The sequence below is a fragment of the Aplidium turbinatum genome, chromosome 11, assembly GCF_918807975.1.
Source record: "Aplidium turbinatum chromosome 11, kaAplTurb1.1, whole genome shotgun sequence".
In the NCBI taxonomy this organism is placed as follows: domain Eukaryota; kingdom Metazoa; phylum Chordata; class Ascidiacea; order Aplousobranchia; family Polyclinidae; genus Aplidium; species Aplidium turbinatum.
In genome coordinates, this window is record NC_137482.1 from 16,938,358 (window position 1) to 16,952,461 (window position 14,104).

The window sequence follows — 14,104 nt, forward strand, 5'->3', positions numbered from 1 at the left end:
CAAATAATCGAAATTGAACACCCCTATTTGTGGTACATTATTGTCCCTGTATTCTCAAGTGTTTTTGTCTGCTGGTAACATTTCTTTCAGCTTTAGTGCTGAACATTTCGTATTATTGCACGTTGTAGCCTATGACTTGTGCATTGTGTAGGTGTATTCAGTGAGACTGAGTCAACTTTTCTTGGTTTGGAACTCTTTTCAGAAGAACACCTGGGCTTAAATAACACGGCAAAATTTGTGAAATTTATCTGCACTATTTGGAAGATTATGACCATGAGAATGCCTTACAAAGGTTAGAACATCCATATTCTGTACTCTCTGAATATTTTGTGTTATTGTTACGACACTGCCGACTGTTTTATGTACAATATAAGGAAAAAGTGAAACGCTTTGATGTGGTTAGAAGACTATTTTTATCACAAGGGGCGTACAAGATGACGTCATAGTTGTTATTTTCAACATTATAAGTTGTCAAACGAACAATCTGAGGGTGATAATCGCTCTTTTGCATTTTATTTCAACTAGCTCGCTCTCCCCTATCAATACGTGAGAACAAAATTACAGCCATGCAACAATTAAAATAGGCTGGTCCAGCAGGCATGTAACCGAAACTGTAGGTTGTGAGGCAAATGCAGTCCAGGTTACTGCAAAACGTTAGAAGTCACGGCCAGGTTTGTTTTCAACGCTTCACTCAAAAAACTTTGAAAATTTTTATGCTGCTTTGTTGCACTTAAGTCCAACTTTACAATTTAACACAATCGAAGACCAACTTTATGTTAGTTGCTTAATCGTGCTGCACTAATTCCAACTTCATTAACCTCTGAGCATGGACTCGTTGTTGTAAAGAGAGCAATGGAACGACGATATTCGCTCTGTGTTCGCATCACCACCTTGAGTGGATGGAATTGTATACACAAGGATACAAGTAACCAGGTGTAAATTCACTTATAGGATGAGTTGCTTGTGGCTAAGTACTTGAAAATAAAAAAGCACTAATAAAAGAAATAAAATAAGCAAAAATAGAAGATAATATTTAACTGCGAAACTGTGGGCAGTGTTGGTAGCAAAATAAAACAAAAACATGCACTTATAGCGTGGACAAGCAGTTGAATTGAAGAAGACGTATGGCAACAGACTTGAGGGAGGAATCACCATGATTTTCAATGGGAACTGTGCCGATCTTGAACATCGAGTCAGGCCGCAATCCATCAGCTAAAACAAAGGAGATTGAAAAGAGAACTATGGCAAGGTGTGCAGTAAGCAAAAGAAACTTATTTTTTAGTTATGTTAGTCCCCCACATTACTTGCAGACACGTGTTAAAAGATTATTAATTTAGTGTAAGGAGATTTTTAGTTCCATAACACTTTTTAAGTATGTTAACTTACAGTGCCGGCAAAAAGTTTAGAAAGTATTGGAAAAAAATTAAAAAGCAGATTAATATGTATTTTTTCATATTTTTATTATTAAAACTTCAACAAACTTTATCATAATATTGAACACCTTCAATACACACCAAATTGTATCATATGTATTAATATTTAATGTGATAACCTTTGTTTTTGATGACATTTTGAATACGGCGGGGCATAGAGTTTGAGAGGATTTTGCACACATTTTCGTCAATATCCATGAACCAAACCTCTGTAATAATTCGTTATAATTCCTCCAAATTTCTTAGATTTGATCCAGAGACTTTCTGTTTTATCAAAGTCCACAAATTCTCGATGGGATTCAGATTCAGGTCAGGAGAATTTCCTGGCTATTTCAGCACAGTTACACCTTTGGTCTGAAACCACTTCATAGCCGCCTTAGCTTTATGATATATTGCAGAGTCTTGTTGGGATGTCGTATATCCGTAAATATTTATAAAAGTCAGAAGATGAGCATCTAGAACACTGATGTAGCGTATGGCGTTCATCGTTTGACCTTTAGGTAAGAAATAGAGGCCCTCTCGGCCCTGACTGGAAAACACCCCCAAACCATGACGGACGGAGGGTGCTTGACAGTTGCTTGGATGTACCGATGGCTCACCGGTGAAGAGCCAAGAGGTCTTCGGACGTAGGGTCTATAAGAGGCAAACTGAAAAAAGGTTGACTCATCCGAAAATCCGTGTCTCTGGATCAAATCCAAGAAGTTTGGAGGAATTAAAACGAATTATTACAGAGGTTTAGGGCATGGATAATTAGTTATTGACGAAAATGTGTGTAAAAACTTCTCAGACTCTATGCCCCGCCGTATTTAAAATGTCATCAAAAACAAAGGTTATCAAACTAAACATTAGTACATATGATACAATTTGGTGTGTATTGAAGGTGTTCGATATATGATAAAGTTTGTTGAAGTTTTAATAATAAAAATATGATAAAAGTATATTAATCTGCTTTTTAAGTTTTTTTCCAAAAGTTTCTAAACTTTTTGCCGGCACTGTAAAACTTTTCATGACTCTTGTCAATGAAGTTAAGTTAGATTTTGAGACTCATGTTGTCAACCTCCTCAGGGTGAATCTTGGAAACCTGCAGTATAATCTTAAGCGCTTTCAGGGTGGTAAAATGATAAATCTCGGCCCAGGAGCACAAAAAAGGATTAAACAATATCAACAATCAATATAAGCATGGTTCTTCTTTAGAAGAGACGGTCTTTCCCACTAATCGAGTTGGTGTTGCACTTCATAAGCTACAGCAATTTGTCACTACTATGCGTCTTTTATAAGACCATGGAAAGACTTTTTTGTCTAGATGCAACCCTGCGATTGAACTCCAGCTGCCTGAAGAGCAAGCTGGATTCCGACACGTATGTTGCACCACACACCAAGTAGTCAAGCTAACAAATGACATCGAGGACCGTTTTGATAAAGTAACAATGCAGGAAGATTTTGGTTGATCTTACCGCTGACGACAATGTGTGGCGCCAAGGCTTTACGCTTAAGCTCATCCAAAAACCTTTGATAAAAATATCGTGTTTTCTTACTAATATCGGCAAATAGGACGTGATTGCAACGTCGTTCAATAGCTATAGCTCCTTGATGGAATACCCACGACTACTACCATCTCATTCGTAAGAAAAAGTAGTAGTAAGCGAAAACGACACAGTGTAAGCAAATTGCATTATCTTTTTACCAAGCACGTTATCGATGCCACAAGAATTCTTCCACGGTCTTTCCTTGCTCGTCAAGCGGCGGCGAACCAGAAGTTCTCTCGAGCTCAAAACACGGTTGTTGATATCGTTGAACAGTGACACAGCAACTTGCTGAGCTGGACAATTAAAACGAAATGTGACAAACATAAACAACACCAACACAAAATACTGTGAAGGGAGCGTTCTTCCTGGCTATCAGAACAACGCTGAGCACTTACCAGTACAGAGATAGTGTTACCAAAGATAAGAGTTAAACTGACTGGTAAAAGCACTGGTCAAAACGCTTGTCGAATGAATAAGTGGTGCGATACTGACGAGGCCAGCGTCATGGGCGAAACACGGTGTCTATCGCTGTCAATTCTTGCTCCGCTCGGCTGCCGAGAAACATATGCCAACATAAAATACATTACAAAGACAGAGAATATAACCTATTCTGCTGAAAGCCCACATACCAAAGCGATCCGACGCAATCTGCTTCTGCCGTAGTAGCTTTTTGCCGTCGTGAAGGTCACAGTCATAACTAGATATAGCAAAACAACATTAATTGGTTATAGTTCAAAATATCTTTGCAAAACTTAAAAAACACAAAACGGCGAGTCAGTAACAACCGTTATTGCATCTCATCTTGGTCTGATCTTTTCAGAGGTGTTAGAAATTTTTGCAGTTTAACTCCTTTTTATCTTTCTAGCATTGTTCATCGAATTACTGGAATCAACAAACATTGGACAGAAATTAGTCACTCATAATAAAGTAATATTTCTTGAAAAAAAATCTATCAAATGTTTGTTTAGACGTGAAAAGTTAAAGCTTAATTCAACTACGTTGAGTGCAAAAAATCGGAGTCGCCTAAAGTTATTTGATTCAATGGATTTACTTTGCGATGACATAAATATCAGAATGACTTCTTTGACTGTATTTAAACTGTGAAACCTCATCGATCCACAGATGGATTGGCGCAGTAAACTGATTATGTTATTCCACTCTTCCTTTTCAATTTCGGTGAGCTTGCAAAAGTCCATCTGATTGGTTGAACCAAAATGAAGAATGGCCTACAATAAAAATTGCTTGTTTCAGGGTTACGTAACGTCTTATAACACAGTTAATTAACAAACAACCGTCACATTAGGTGATCTACTGCGAAGTACTGGCCGATCTTATGAGTGATATAATATAATAATCAAAGAACTCCAAAGAAAATTGAAATCTCAGGCAAATGGAGTTATAGAATGGTATCAACTATGAGACAAAACAAATACTCGTCTATGACTCACCCTGCCAGACCCGTCACTTATGATCGATTTTGCTGTGAAGAGGACATTGCTCTCCATCTTTTGTGTGTAACTGTCGCTGCCAGGAAAATCCCCTGAAAGAACATAAGCTAGATTGAAGATAAGTAGCAAAGGCTTAATTGATGCTTTGAACCAACAAGAAACAAACACAATGAAGCGACAACTACTTGTGAAAGATTTTTATGTAATATATAAAACAAACACGAAAAGTAAAAACAAGTCCTACCTCCTTCCAGAAGATTCCTTTCACGCGAAGGTTGGAAAGCAGACGCCTGCGCACTGCTTGAACGGACATAGCTGAGCTCAACGTGTAACAGTCTCGTCATGAAAACCTAAACAAAACGGTGGCGGTATGATCAACACTATGTCATCATACTATCTTCAACTAGTCTCATGAATATCATTAAAAATTCGTGAAGTTTCAAAAGCATTGTAAATGCATGTGCTAATGCACTATGACTGTGCCAAGTACGTAAGCACATTGAGTGTAAGAATTTTCATACTCATTGGAAGTAGTATCATCTCGTTTACCTTAAGACGGGTCACTTTATACGGGCAGTCTGACCATCTCTTCATGTACAAGTTGTACAGCAAATCTCCTGGAAACAAATAATGCAATATCACGATTCCATCTGCCAGCTATTGATCGTAAATCGTAATATTATAATGCTGTATTCAACGATTCGAAAAGAACATCGAAACTATTGGTTGGGTTCAGGCTTTTTCGATACAAATCAGCCCAAACGCGAACCAGAACTGTATAATTTTGTACTTTAACAACTTTGACATAATGAAATGCACATTGTAAAAAGCCAGTGGTCGGCTGGGGTAAGTGACCCAGGGTGGAACAAACTCGAAAAGTTTTGGAGTACCGGTAATTTAGATAGTTCGTTTTGTTGTAGGTTTTATAGACATGTTCGTTTCACTTACTAGGACCTACGATGCCAAGATGACTCGAGTCCACAGCGTCATCCACACTGCGGTTAAGGGACGAAGTGATAGCATCTTGGTCTCCAATAGTGGAAGTCTGAGATTTTCTGCATGAATGTAAAGAGATTGAACAAAATACAACCAGGGACAAGCGGGCCATTACGGTTTACCTAACACTTCTATTTCAACGCATTTCTTTACAATCATTCAGTATTTTTTATTTGATTAAAAGTAAAAAGTTTACTGAAGGGAAAAATCTAATGTTACTCAAACAGATCCGGAAACTTTTCTAGACAAACTTTACTTTTCAAAAAATTCTGCATCTTGTCACTTGTGTCATACAAAATGAAAAAGTATTGAAAGCAGAATAACCACAAGTATCTTTAGGCTGCAATGAATAAATCCCCAAGATATTTTTAATTTGATTGTTTTTCAGAGCAAATGCCCCAACTCAACGATCATCAAAGCGTACACCCGTGGCACTCGCTCGAGTTCAAACACTTTATAGTATTACACCGTACCTGGAGAGATTGAACGCATCCTGAGAGGTTGCGGCATCGATGGTTGTCACGCGATGGAAGGAAGTTGCTGTATACTTGCAATATACCTCCCCCTAGTAAAAACAATAATTTCAAGTTCAACTCTAGTAGAACATTGTTAGATTTTTATCAAAGTTACAGACAGGCAACAGGCATTAGCGTACTGTTGATGACAAGGTAGGTATTCGAGTAACGCGTGCAAAAGAATTGGTTGAATAACTTTACAATTTTTGACAATATTAGGAAAAATTATTATAGACCACTCACATTCATGTAAGATTTTGTCAGAATGTTGTAAAGCAACTAATAGTTCCTTCTGCCTGTGCATTCAAATATTGCAACATTTACTATTATAAATTTGAAAGAAATCGTTAAATAAATTTTTAAAGGGATGTCGGTTTACAAGTCTATGGCCAACTTACCTGTGGAGAAAACATAAGCTTCACCCTGAAGAAGTCAACTGTTGCGCCAGGAACGATTCCCAATAGAACTAGGCTGCAGTTCTCCCGTATGTGAACGTACACGTAGAGCTGATAGCTGAAAGAAAGCACATGCTTTTTAAAACATTCTCATACAGTTTGACGAAATGAAAGCAGAAAACAACTAAAATTGTTGCTGATGGGACAAGCAAATGACGAAAACGATGACTAATTTTAAACTTAAAAACAAAATGGTCGACAGATTGAAATTAACATAAAGTGTTACAAACAGACAATTCAGCAAAAACTATACAATGTATAACTCTTCTAATCGTGGGGTTAGTTTTGAGCAATAACAAGAGACAAGCTCACTTTGTAACAGTCACTAACTTGTTCGAGCCTGCCAATGTGATTCTTAAGTATCTTTGCTCTGTCCCGGTCAACGCGTCATTGTTCAAATTCAATCGTTCATTGACCTCTCCTTGTACAGCAACAAGCTGTGATTGATTGGAAGGAGGGCACGTGACCAGGTCGGCAACAGAGTAGATCTGAAGACGATAGCAACAGCAATAAAAAACATATTTCTGTTCAAAACTTCCATGTTTTCTTGTGTCTAAATAATGAAAACAAACAAACCTGGTCAACTCCTCTTGAAAAATGATTTATTTTCCAGGTTTTATAAGAATGATGATAAAAAGATTGAACTTGGACCTCCGAGAACGGTGATGTAATGTCGTCGAAACTCTGCTCAGCACAAAGTCCGTTAGAGCTTTTGAAGAGAAGATACTTTATCCCACAAACATAATTATACGACCAAGTAGTAACTCAAACAAAAAGATTCGACTTATTTTTGTGTATGATCAAAACAATGATTGTTGCTTGGATTCATATCTAACTTGTGGTACAAGAAAGCTTGAAAAAATGAAAAATTGCATTCACATTAAAATCATGACGTTTATTCAAATAAAATCAAGTAGTATCTTGACATAACTTTAAAAGCAACATACTCACATGAACGTGCACGAAGTGGCAGCACTCCAAGCTGCAGTTAGCAAGGTCAAAGGTTGGAATGGAAGATTGACATGCGCCTGATTAAAAAGTTGGATCAGAATACTGATGCGTGAAAATGTACCAAAAGAGTAAATAGAAGAGTGGTTCATAGTTGAATGAAGAGAATTGGTAATTGGTATTGAAATTCAACACAATATTAAACCTTGCGGTTTTACTTGTATGATGCAACATGCCAACAAAGCAAACCCTTGGAAAAAAGACCTAACAACATCATGAATCAAAACACAATGCAATTTTCTTCAAGTAACAAACTTTAGCATTTAGCGTATTTGAGAACTTTCTAAAAGCCAGCGACTACACTCAGTTTGCTATTCAACTATTTCATAAGGTGCAAAATAATAATACTTTTATTTTGCACCTTTTATACCATTCTGACAACATACAAAACACTGCGATTACAGATGCAACACAACAGGAATCATAGAAAGGACGTACAGTCATCGAGTCAGCTGCTCCCCTTATTTTGGCATGCCATCAAGGGAGCAAGTCTTTTAGGCGCAGACAGTTAGGCACCGGTCAAATAGGTGCGCGGGTCTGCTACTATTTGGTGAGTCCGATTCGGTGAGATCCTTTTTCGGAGAGTTCCCTATTTGGTGATTTTTTGAAATTTTTTTTGAAAATTATTGGGTAATGTCGTGAACTAATACATACTTTATTACGCAAGCTTATATTAGCTTTAACAAACTAAATGGAACATCTAAATAAATATAAACAAATGCATTAAGCTTAGTACTTCAGACAATAAGATTATCAACCTGAACCGCACCTCAACATAACAAGCAAGTAAACAGAGTGGGAGCGCCAACTGAACAGTTGCGTTGGCCAAAGGCATTATGCGTGGAACGCGGCAAGAGTTTCTACTGCAGCATACAACGCAAATTACACGACATTCACCCCTTCATAAAAATTATAGTACAATAAATACGCAAACGCTCAATTATAGTTCAGCCTTTTTGGCGGGTTTTTTATACGAACAGAACGCCAGTTTTTCTGTGTTTGCAATTCAACATTAGGATCAATTGGTTGCGTGTTAATAACCGCACCATCGTCTGCAGAGCTCCTCTCACAGGTAATTTCACGTTCGACGTCATCAGAAACATTTCTAATTCTGGAGTTCACTTCATTCGATTTCTCCACTTCAGCAGGGTTGACGGGGTCGGCAAAGTCTCGTCCTGGCGCTGCCAAGTCTCTGGCAGATACAGTTGCTTCCCTTCCATTTGGGAACTTTACCACAGCATAGTTTGGATTTGCATTCACAAGTTGAACCTCGTCCACTAGTGGATCGTACTTGTTACGTACAAAACGTTTTACCAGTACCTTGTCTTCTTCAGTCATCCACGAAGGTACACATAACCCAAAAGTTGAGCGTCGTGGAAAATTAAAAAGTCTTTCGTGAGGCGTTTCATTTGTGGATGTGCACAATAACGATCGAAGTGAATGCAATACCTCAGGAACAACTAATTCCCATTGTGAAATTTCTAAATTTTTAGTTCGAAGAGCTAACTTAATTGCATTCCAAACAACACCATTATAACGTTCACACTGTGAATTGCCACGCGGATTATACACTGACGAATGTGTTGTGGATATGCCTCTCTCACTTAAGAACTGTTTTATATCTTTGGATATAAAGCATTTTGCATTATCACTATGCACTACGGCTGGCATACCAAACATGTTGAACAAAGATTTCAAACAAATAATTACGGTATGAGAAGTAGTGTTACTACAAGGAAAAACAAAAGGGAAACGCGAAAATTCATCAACAACAGTTAAAAAGAAATGATTTTTAGTATTTGACGGCAATGGTCCTTTAAAGTCAATACTCAATCGTTCAAATGGTTGCGTTGCTTTAATCAATGTAGCTTTTGGAGGTTTGTAAAACCTTGGCTTCACTTCGCAACAAACTTTGCAATTTGTGACCATTCTTTTCACATCATCTATCGAGTATGGCAAATTCATTGTTCTTACAAAATGTTGCATTCTCACAACTCCCGGATGACACAAGTTTTCATGAATTTCTTTCAGTGTGTTCCCAGTTGTACTGGCACAATACGCACGAGATAAAGCATCAGATGCCACGTTAAGCTTGCCTTCGCGATACACGATATCATACGAATACTGTGCCAATTCGACTCGCCAACGCATTATCTTGTCGTTTTTTACTTTTCCTCTTCTTCTGTGGTCGAACATAAAAGCAACTGAATTTTGATCAGTGATCAAAGTAAAATGTCTGCCTAAAAGGAAATGTGACCACTTTCGAACCGCTTCTATTATGGCAGTAGCTTCTTTTTCGATACTGGAATATCGCTTTTCGTTCGAATTCAGGGTCCGAGAAAAAAACGCCACAGGCCTTCCAGCCTGATGTAATATTGCTGACAACGCAATATCCGAGGCATCAGTTTCGACTGAAAAGGGCAAGTTTTCATCTATTACCTTCAAAGTGGCTTCTGCCAAGACTTGCCGAAGTTCGTTAAAACACGAGATAGCTTGATCACTCAGGGGAAACCTATTACTATCAACAAGTGGTTTTATTTTGTCCGAATATTGCGGTATCCATCGAGCATAATATGCCATAAGACCAATAATTCGTCGTAGCTCTTTGGCTGAGGTTGGAACCGGCATTTCTAATAACGACTTCACTCTTTCGCGATCGGGGCTTAAACTGCCATTACTTATTTCATACCCCAGTAAGTTGATCTTGTCTGTGGAGTAGGTGCACTTGTCATTATTGAATGTGAGATTGCACTTGTTTGCAACTGTTAGGAAATGCTGAAGGTTTTCATCATGTTCTTCCTTTGTCTTACCACACACGGTAATATTGTCCAAATAAGCAAATGTGCCTTTACAATCATTGCTCTCGATGATATTGTCAACAATTCTTTGAAACCAAGGTACAGCATTTGTTAATCCAAACGATAGTCTTTTGCTTTGATACAATCTACCATTGGCTTCAAACGCTGTATAAGGCCGATCTTCTACAGGAATTTCAACTTGATGGTATGCACTTTTCAGATCCAATGTGCTAAAAAAAGAATAGTGAGCAATCTTGTTGACCAAATTTTGCATGTTAGGCAATGGATATCCGTCTAACAACGTAAACTTATTGATAGTTTGACTGTAATCAATGCACATTCTTTTCCTGTGATTTTCTCCAGATACCACAAGGACTTGAGCTCGCCATGGTGCAGTGCTTGGCTCAATTACACCTTGCTGAAGATCTTTTTGTATAGTTTCAGTTATAAACCTTTCGTTAGCAGCAGACTGCTTTCTGGACTTAGTCACAATTGGCTTACAGTTGGGCGATAAATGTTGAAACAATCTTGGACAAATATCCGTTTTCACGCATTTTAGTGCCCCCAGATACAAAGGAGCTTCGCTACCTCCAAAGTTAATTTTTACGTGCTTATGCTGAGCCAAGAAGTCTTGCCCCAGAATAACGTCCGTTAGCAAATTATCAAGCACGATAAGTTTCACTTTATCGTATTCACGTCTTTGAAAGTAAACTTTAACAGTAGAAAATCCATCGCTTTGTGAAGTTTTTTTATTCACGGCCAAACCAATTTCATTAAACTCCGGTTCGATAGGAATTGCATTCTTCAAAGCAAAATGTTTGCTCACATGACTTAGGGTAGAACCCGTGTCCACAAGTGCTCTTGCAGTAACACCATTAATACACACAGTGTAGTTAACTTTATTTGGAGCAGAATGTAAGGAGAATAAAGAAGCACTAGACGGATTTTGTGAAATTCGTTTTCTACGAGAACGACACTCTCTTGCATAGTGACCAAGATAACCACACTTATAGCACTTACTGTTCTTCGCAGGGCATCTTTCTCTTCCATGATTGTCAGGACACCCACAGTGGGAGCATTTTTTCTTCAAGTCAGCTGCAGCACAACTTTCATTTAACGGAAGTCTTTCACGCAAAGAAATCTCTTGTTCAGCTGATTCTCTCTGAGAACACTGTATCGTGTTGGCAAATGTTGATGTGTTTTCTTGGCAGTAGGTTTGCTGTTGATTTGAAACTAGAAAGGCATCAGAATTTTTCTGAGCAATATCTAATGAGCGAGCTTGATTAAAAATAGCATCGAGGGTTATGGTCTCTTCTCTAATATTTTCCAATAGTCTTTGACGTATTGATGCAGACAATATCCCTGATATAAAAGCGTCACGAATCGCTTCATTGCGGCAAACTTCCGCGGTTACGGCTTTATAATTGCAATCTCGAGATAGCCGCTTCAAGTTTAATACGTAATCATCTAATGACTGTTCAGCCTGTTGTTTGCACGTCATTAGCAAATGTCTGGCAAATATGAGATTATTTGGTTTCACGTATAATCTTTCTAAAGTTCTTATTGCAAGTTCATAAGTATTACATTCACTGATGTAATCGTAAACATCCTTATTAACGTGGGCGATCAAACATCGCAGTTTATCGTCATCACTGATCTCTGGTTCAGCTGGAAATGCTGCAAGAAAATTCGCAAATGTTCGATGCCAATGTTTCCACTCTTTACTAGCTTGACTAGAGTTGGGATCAGCGCTGAACAAACTGGGCTTTATAAACTTGCTATCCATCTTCAATTAGTTTGTTAAATTGTCGTGAACTAATACATACTTTATTACGCAAGCTTATATTAGCTTTAACAAACTAAATGGAACATCTAAATAAATATAAACAAATGCATTAAGCTTAGTACTTCAGACAATAAGATTATCAACCTGAACCGCACCTCAACATAACAAGCAAGTAAACAGAGTGGGAGCGCCAACTGAACAGTTGCGTTGGCCAAAGGCATTATGCGTGGAACGCGGCAAGAGTTTCTACTGCAGCATACAACGCAAATTACACGACAGGTAATGTAGCCTAATTATCATTGCCGCTTTTACATCGTTTTAACGTCGCTAAACGTTGAAATAAGACCCTACCCCCAACCTTAACCCCTAACCCCAACCTTAACACCTAACCCTAAAACGGCAATGATAATTAGGCTACGGTACCCAATAATTTTAAAAAAAAATCACCGAATAGGGCTCTTACCAAATAGGAAACTCACCGAATCGGACTCATCAAAACAGGCCATTCCGTAGGTGCGCACTGCGCACACTGTGGCGCCCGTTCATTTAGGTGCTATTCCTAGTAAAGTCTGCAGAATGTATCAGCTTGGCAGGTAGGGCAATGCTTTTCACACAAAATGTTGTATTGAACAGAAAAATATGTCATGGCTTGCGTGCGTGAAGCTGCTTAAACCGGCAATGCTTTTCACACAAAATGTTATATTGAACAGAAAAATATATTGTATTTTAATGCGTGTGTTCGGTATTTATTTGTTGTTAGTCCAGGTTTGCGTCGGCGAAAGCTTTATCAATAAATTCTCAAGTTTCCGATTTCCGAACATAATGGAGTTCACTTTTAGTGAGTCAAATAATAACTACACTAAACATCAGTAAAAAAATATATCGTAGGTCCGTAGCCTATATTTAAGTGGGTGGTAGGCTTGAGTGTAGAGTAACTTAGTTTTCTGTCAAAACCCCGACTAGGTTTAATAACAAGCAAAGTCGCACCATTATGCTTGCAACTTGTAGCCAGGGTTTATATACCCTATAAAAAGGTACTCATGTAGTAGAGCGTTGTCTCATACGAACTCGCCACACGACCAATCCATCCCGAGTAAAAGTAATTGCGAAAGATAACAGATTAAGTAAGGTTCCATCTGGCTGCAACCTGTGTTCAGGATGCATAGAAAATGCCCTGTGGAGATGTGCTAATATCAAGAGTAGGGTGTTTCGTTTTTTCACCATTTTTGAAATTAAAAATGCCTGGGGTCCCATCTGGTGGTATTTGGGGAAAAAAGTTTACACCCCAAATTTTTTTCAATTATGACGTCATATTGAGGTGGTCCACGAGGTTTGAAAAATCTGGGCCTCAAAATCTCGAAATTTGGCCGTATCTCCGGAACCACACATCATAGATCGACAAAATTAGTATCAAAATGCGCAGAAGAGTTGGTTTCCTATACCCGATGTAGAGGATATTAAGGTCTATGTGGTTCACAAAAAAACTTATTTCAAAAAATCTGATTTTCGGTCTATTTTCTCTTGATGAACAGAGATCAGATGATCAAGATAAGAAGTTTTTCTGTATTTTTCCATTCTTGGAAGCTGCTATTGCGTTATAATAGTCCTTGTTGGTTTTGCAAAAGATGAAATGGTAATTTGAAGGTATTACTATTATAATATTAATGTAACCGTTGAGGAAGAGGTATGCTGCTCACCTGCTTTAGATTAGGTGTCATTATGGCATTAAGGTCAGGTATTAGTAAGTCGATGCAAAACTTCATGGAATTGGAGAGAAATGTGCTTCTCCTTAATTCAGATATAGTCAGTCACTATTTTTACTTGAGGAAGAAAGTAGTCGAAACGAATCCTAAGTTTTTGAAGAAAATGCCCCATTTCCAAGATTTGAAAGATGAACTGCTGAAAGATGTAGTTGGCATATGGAACAAAGCTGGTCTTCCAGTGCTCAGCAAACAGAGAAACCTAGAACTTCTGGCATACAATCTGCCAAAGCATCGGCACTGCTATGTTTGAAACAGAGAAAAAGAAATGAAGTAGTTAGATGTCTACACAGTAGCGAAAGCGACTCTGATGGGGAAATGAATTGGGAAGATGATAAGGAATACGAGCCTCTGAAACCAACTGTTTGGGGAAAAGTGT

General features: G+C 38.1%; 1 protein-coding gene across 1 annotated transcript; it reads right to left on the bottom strand.

Annotated features, from left to right (window-relative positions):
• Window positions 1-567: 567 nt before the first annotated feature.
• On the bottom strand, window positions 568-4,494 carry LOC145780058 (uncharacterized). The gene is made up of 5 exons (XM_082591769.1): window positions 4,408-4,494; window positions 4,067-4,185; window positions 3,589-3,656; window positions 3,118-3,252; window positions 568-1,212 (listed from the first exon to the last, which is right to left on the bottom strand). Exons 1-5 carry the CDS (start codon window positions 4,462-4,464, stop codon window positions 1,088-1,090), a joined length of 504 nt encoding a protein of 167 aa, XP_082447895.1. The 5' UTR covers window positions 4,465-4,494; the 3' UTR covers window positions 568-1,087.
• Between the last annotated feature and the right edge of the window lie 9,610 nt (window positions 4,495-14,104).

What these genes read in the sequence shown, in the direction of transcription:
- LOC145780058 (XM_082591769.1), bottom strand. Translation starts at nt 4,464, where the DNA reads ATGGAGAGCAATGTCCTCTTCACAGCAAAATCGATCATAAGTGACGGG. An exon ending in TAAGTGACGGGTCTGGCAGG is followed by an intron (nt 4,186 to 4,407) that starts GTGAGTCATAGA and finishes TTTTTATTGTAG; the next exon opens with GCCATTCTTCATTTTGGTTC. An exon ending in TCCATCTGTGGATCGATGAG is followed by an intron (nt 3,657 to 4,066) that starts GTTTCACAGTTT and finishes TGCTATATCTAG; the next exon opens with TTATGACTGTGACCTTCACG.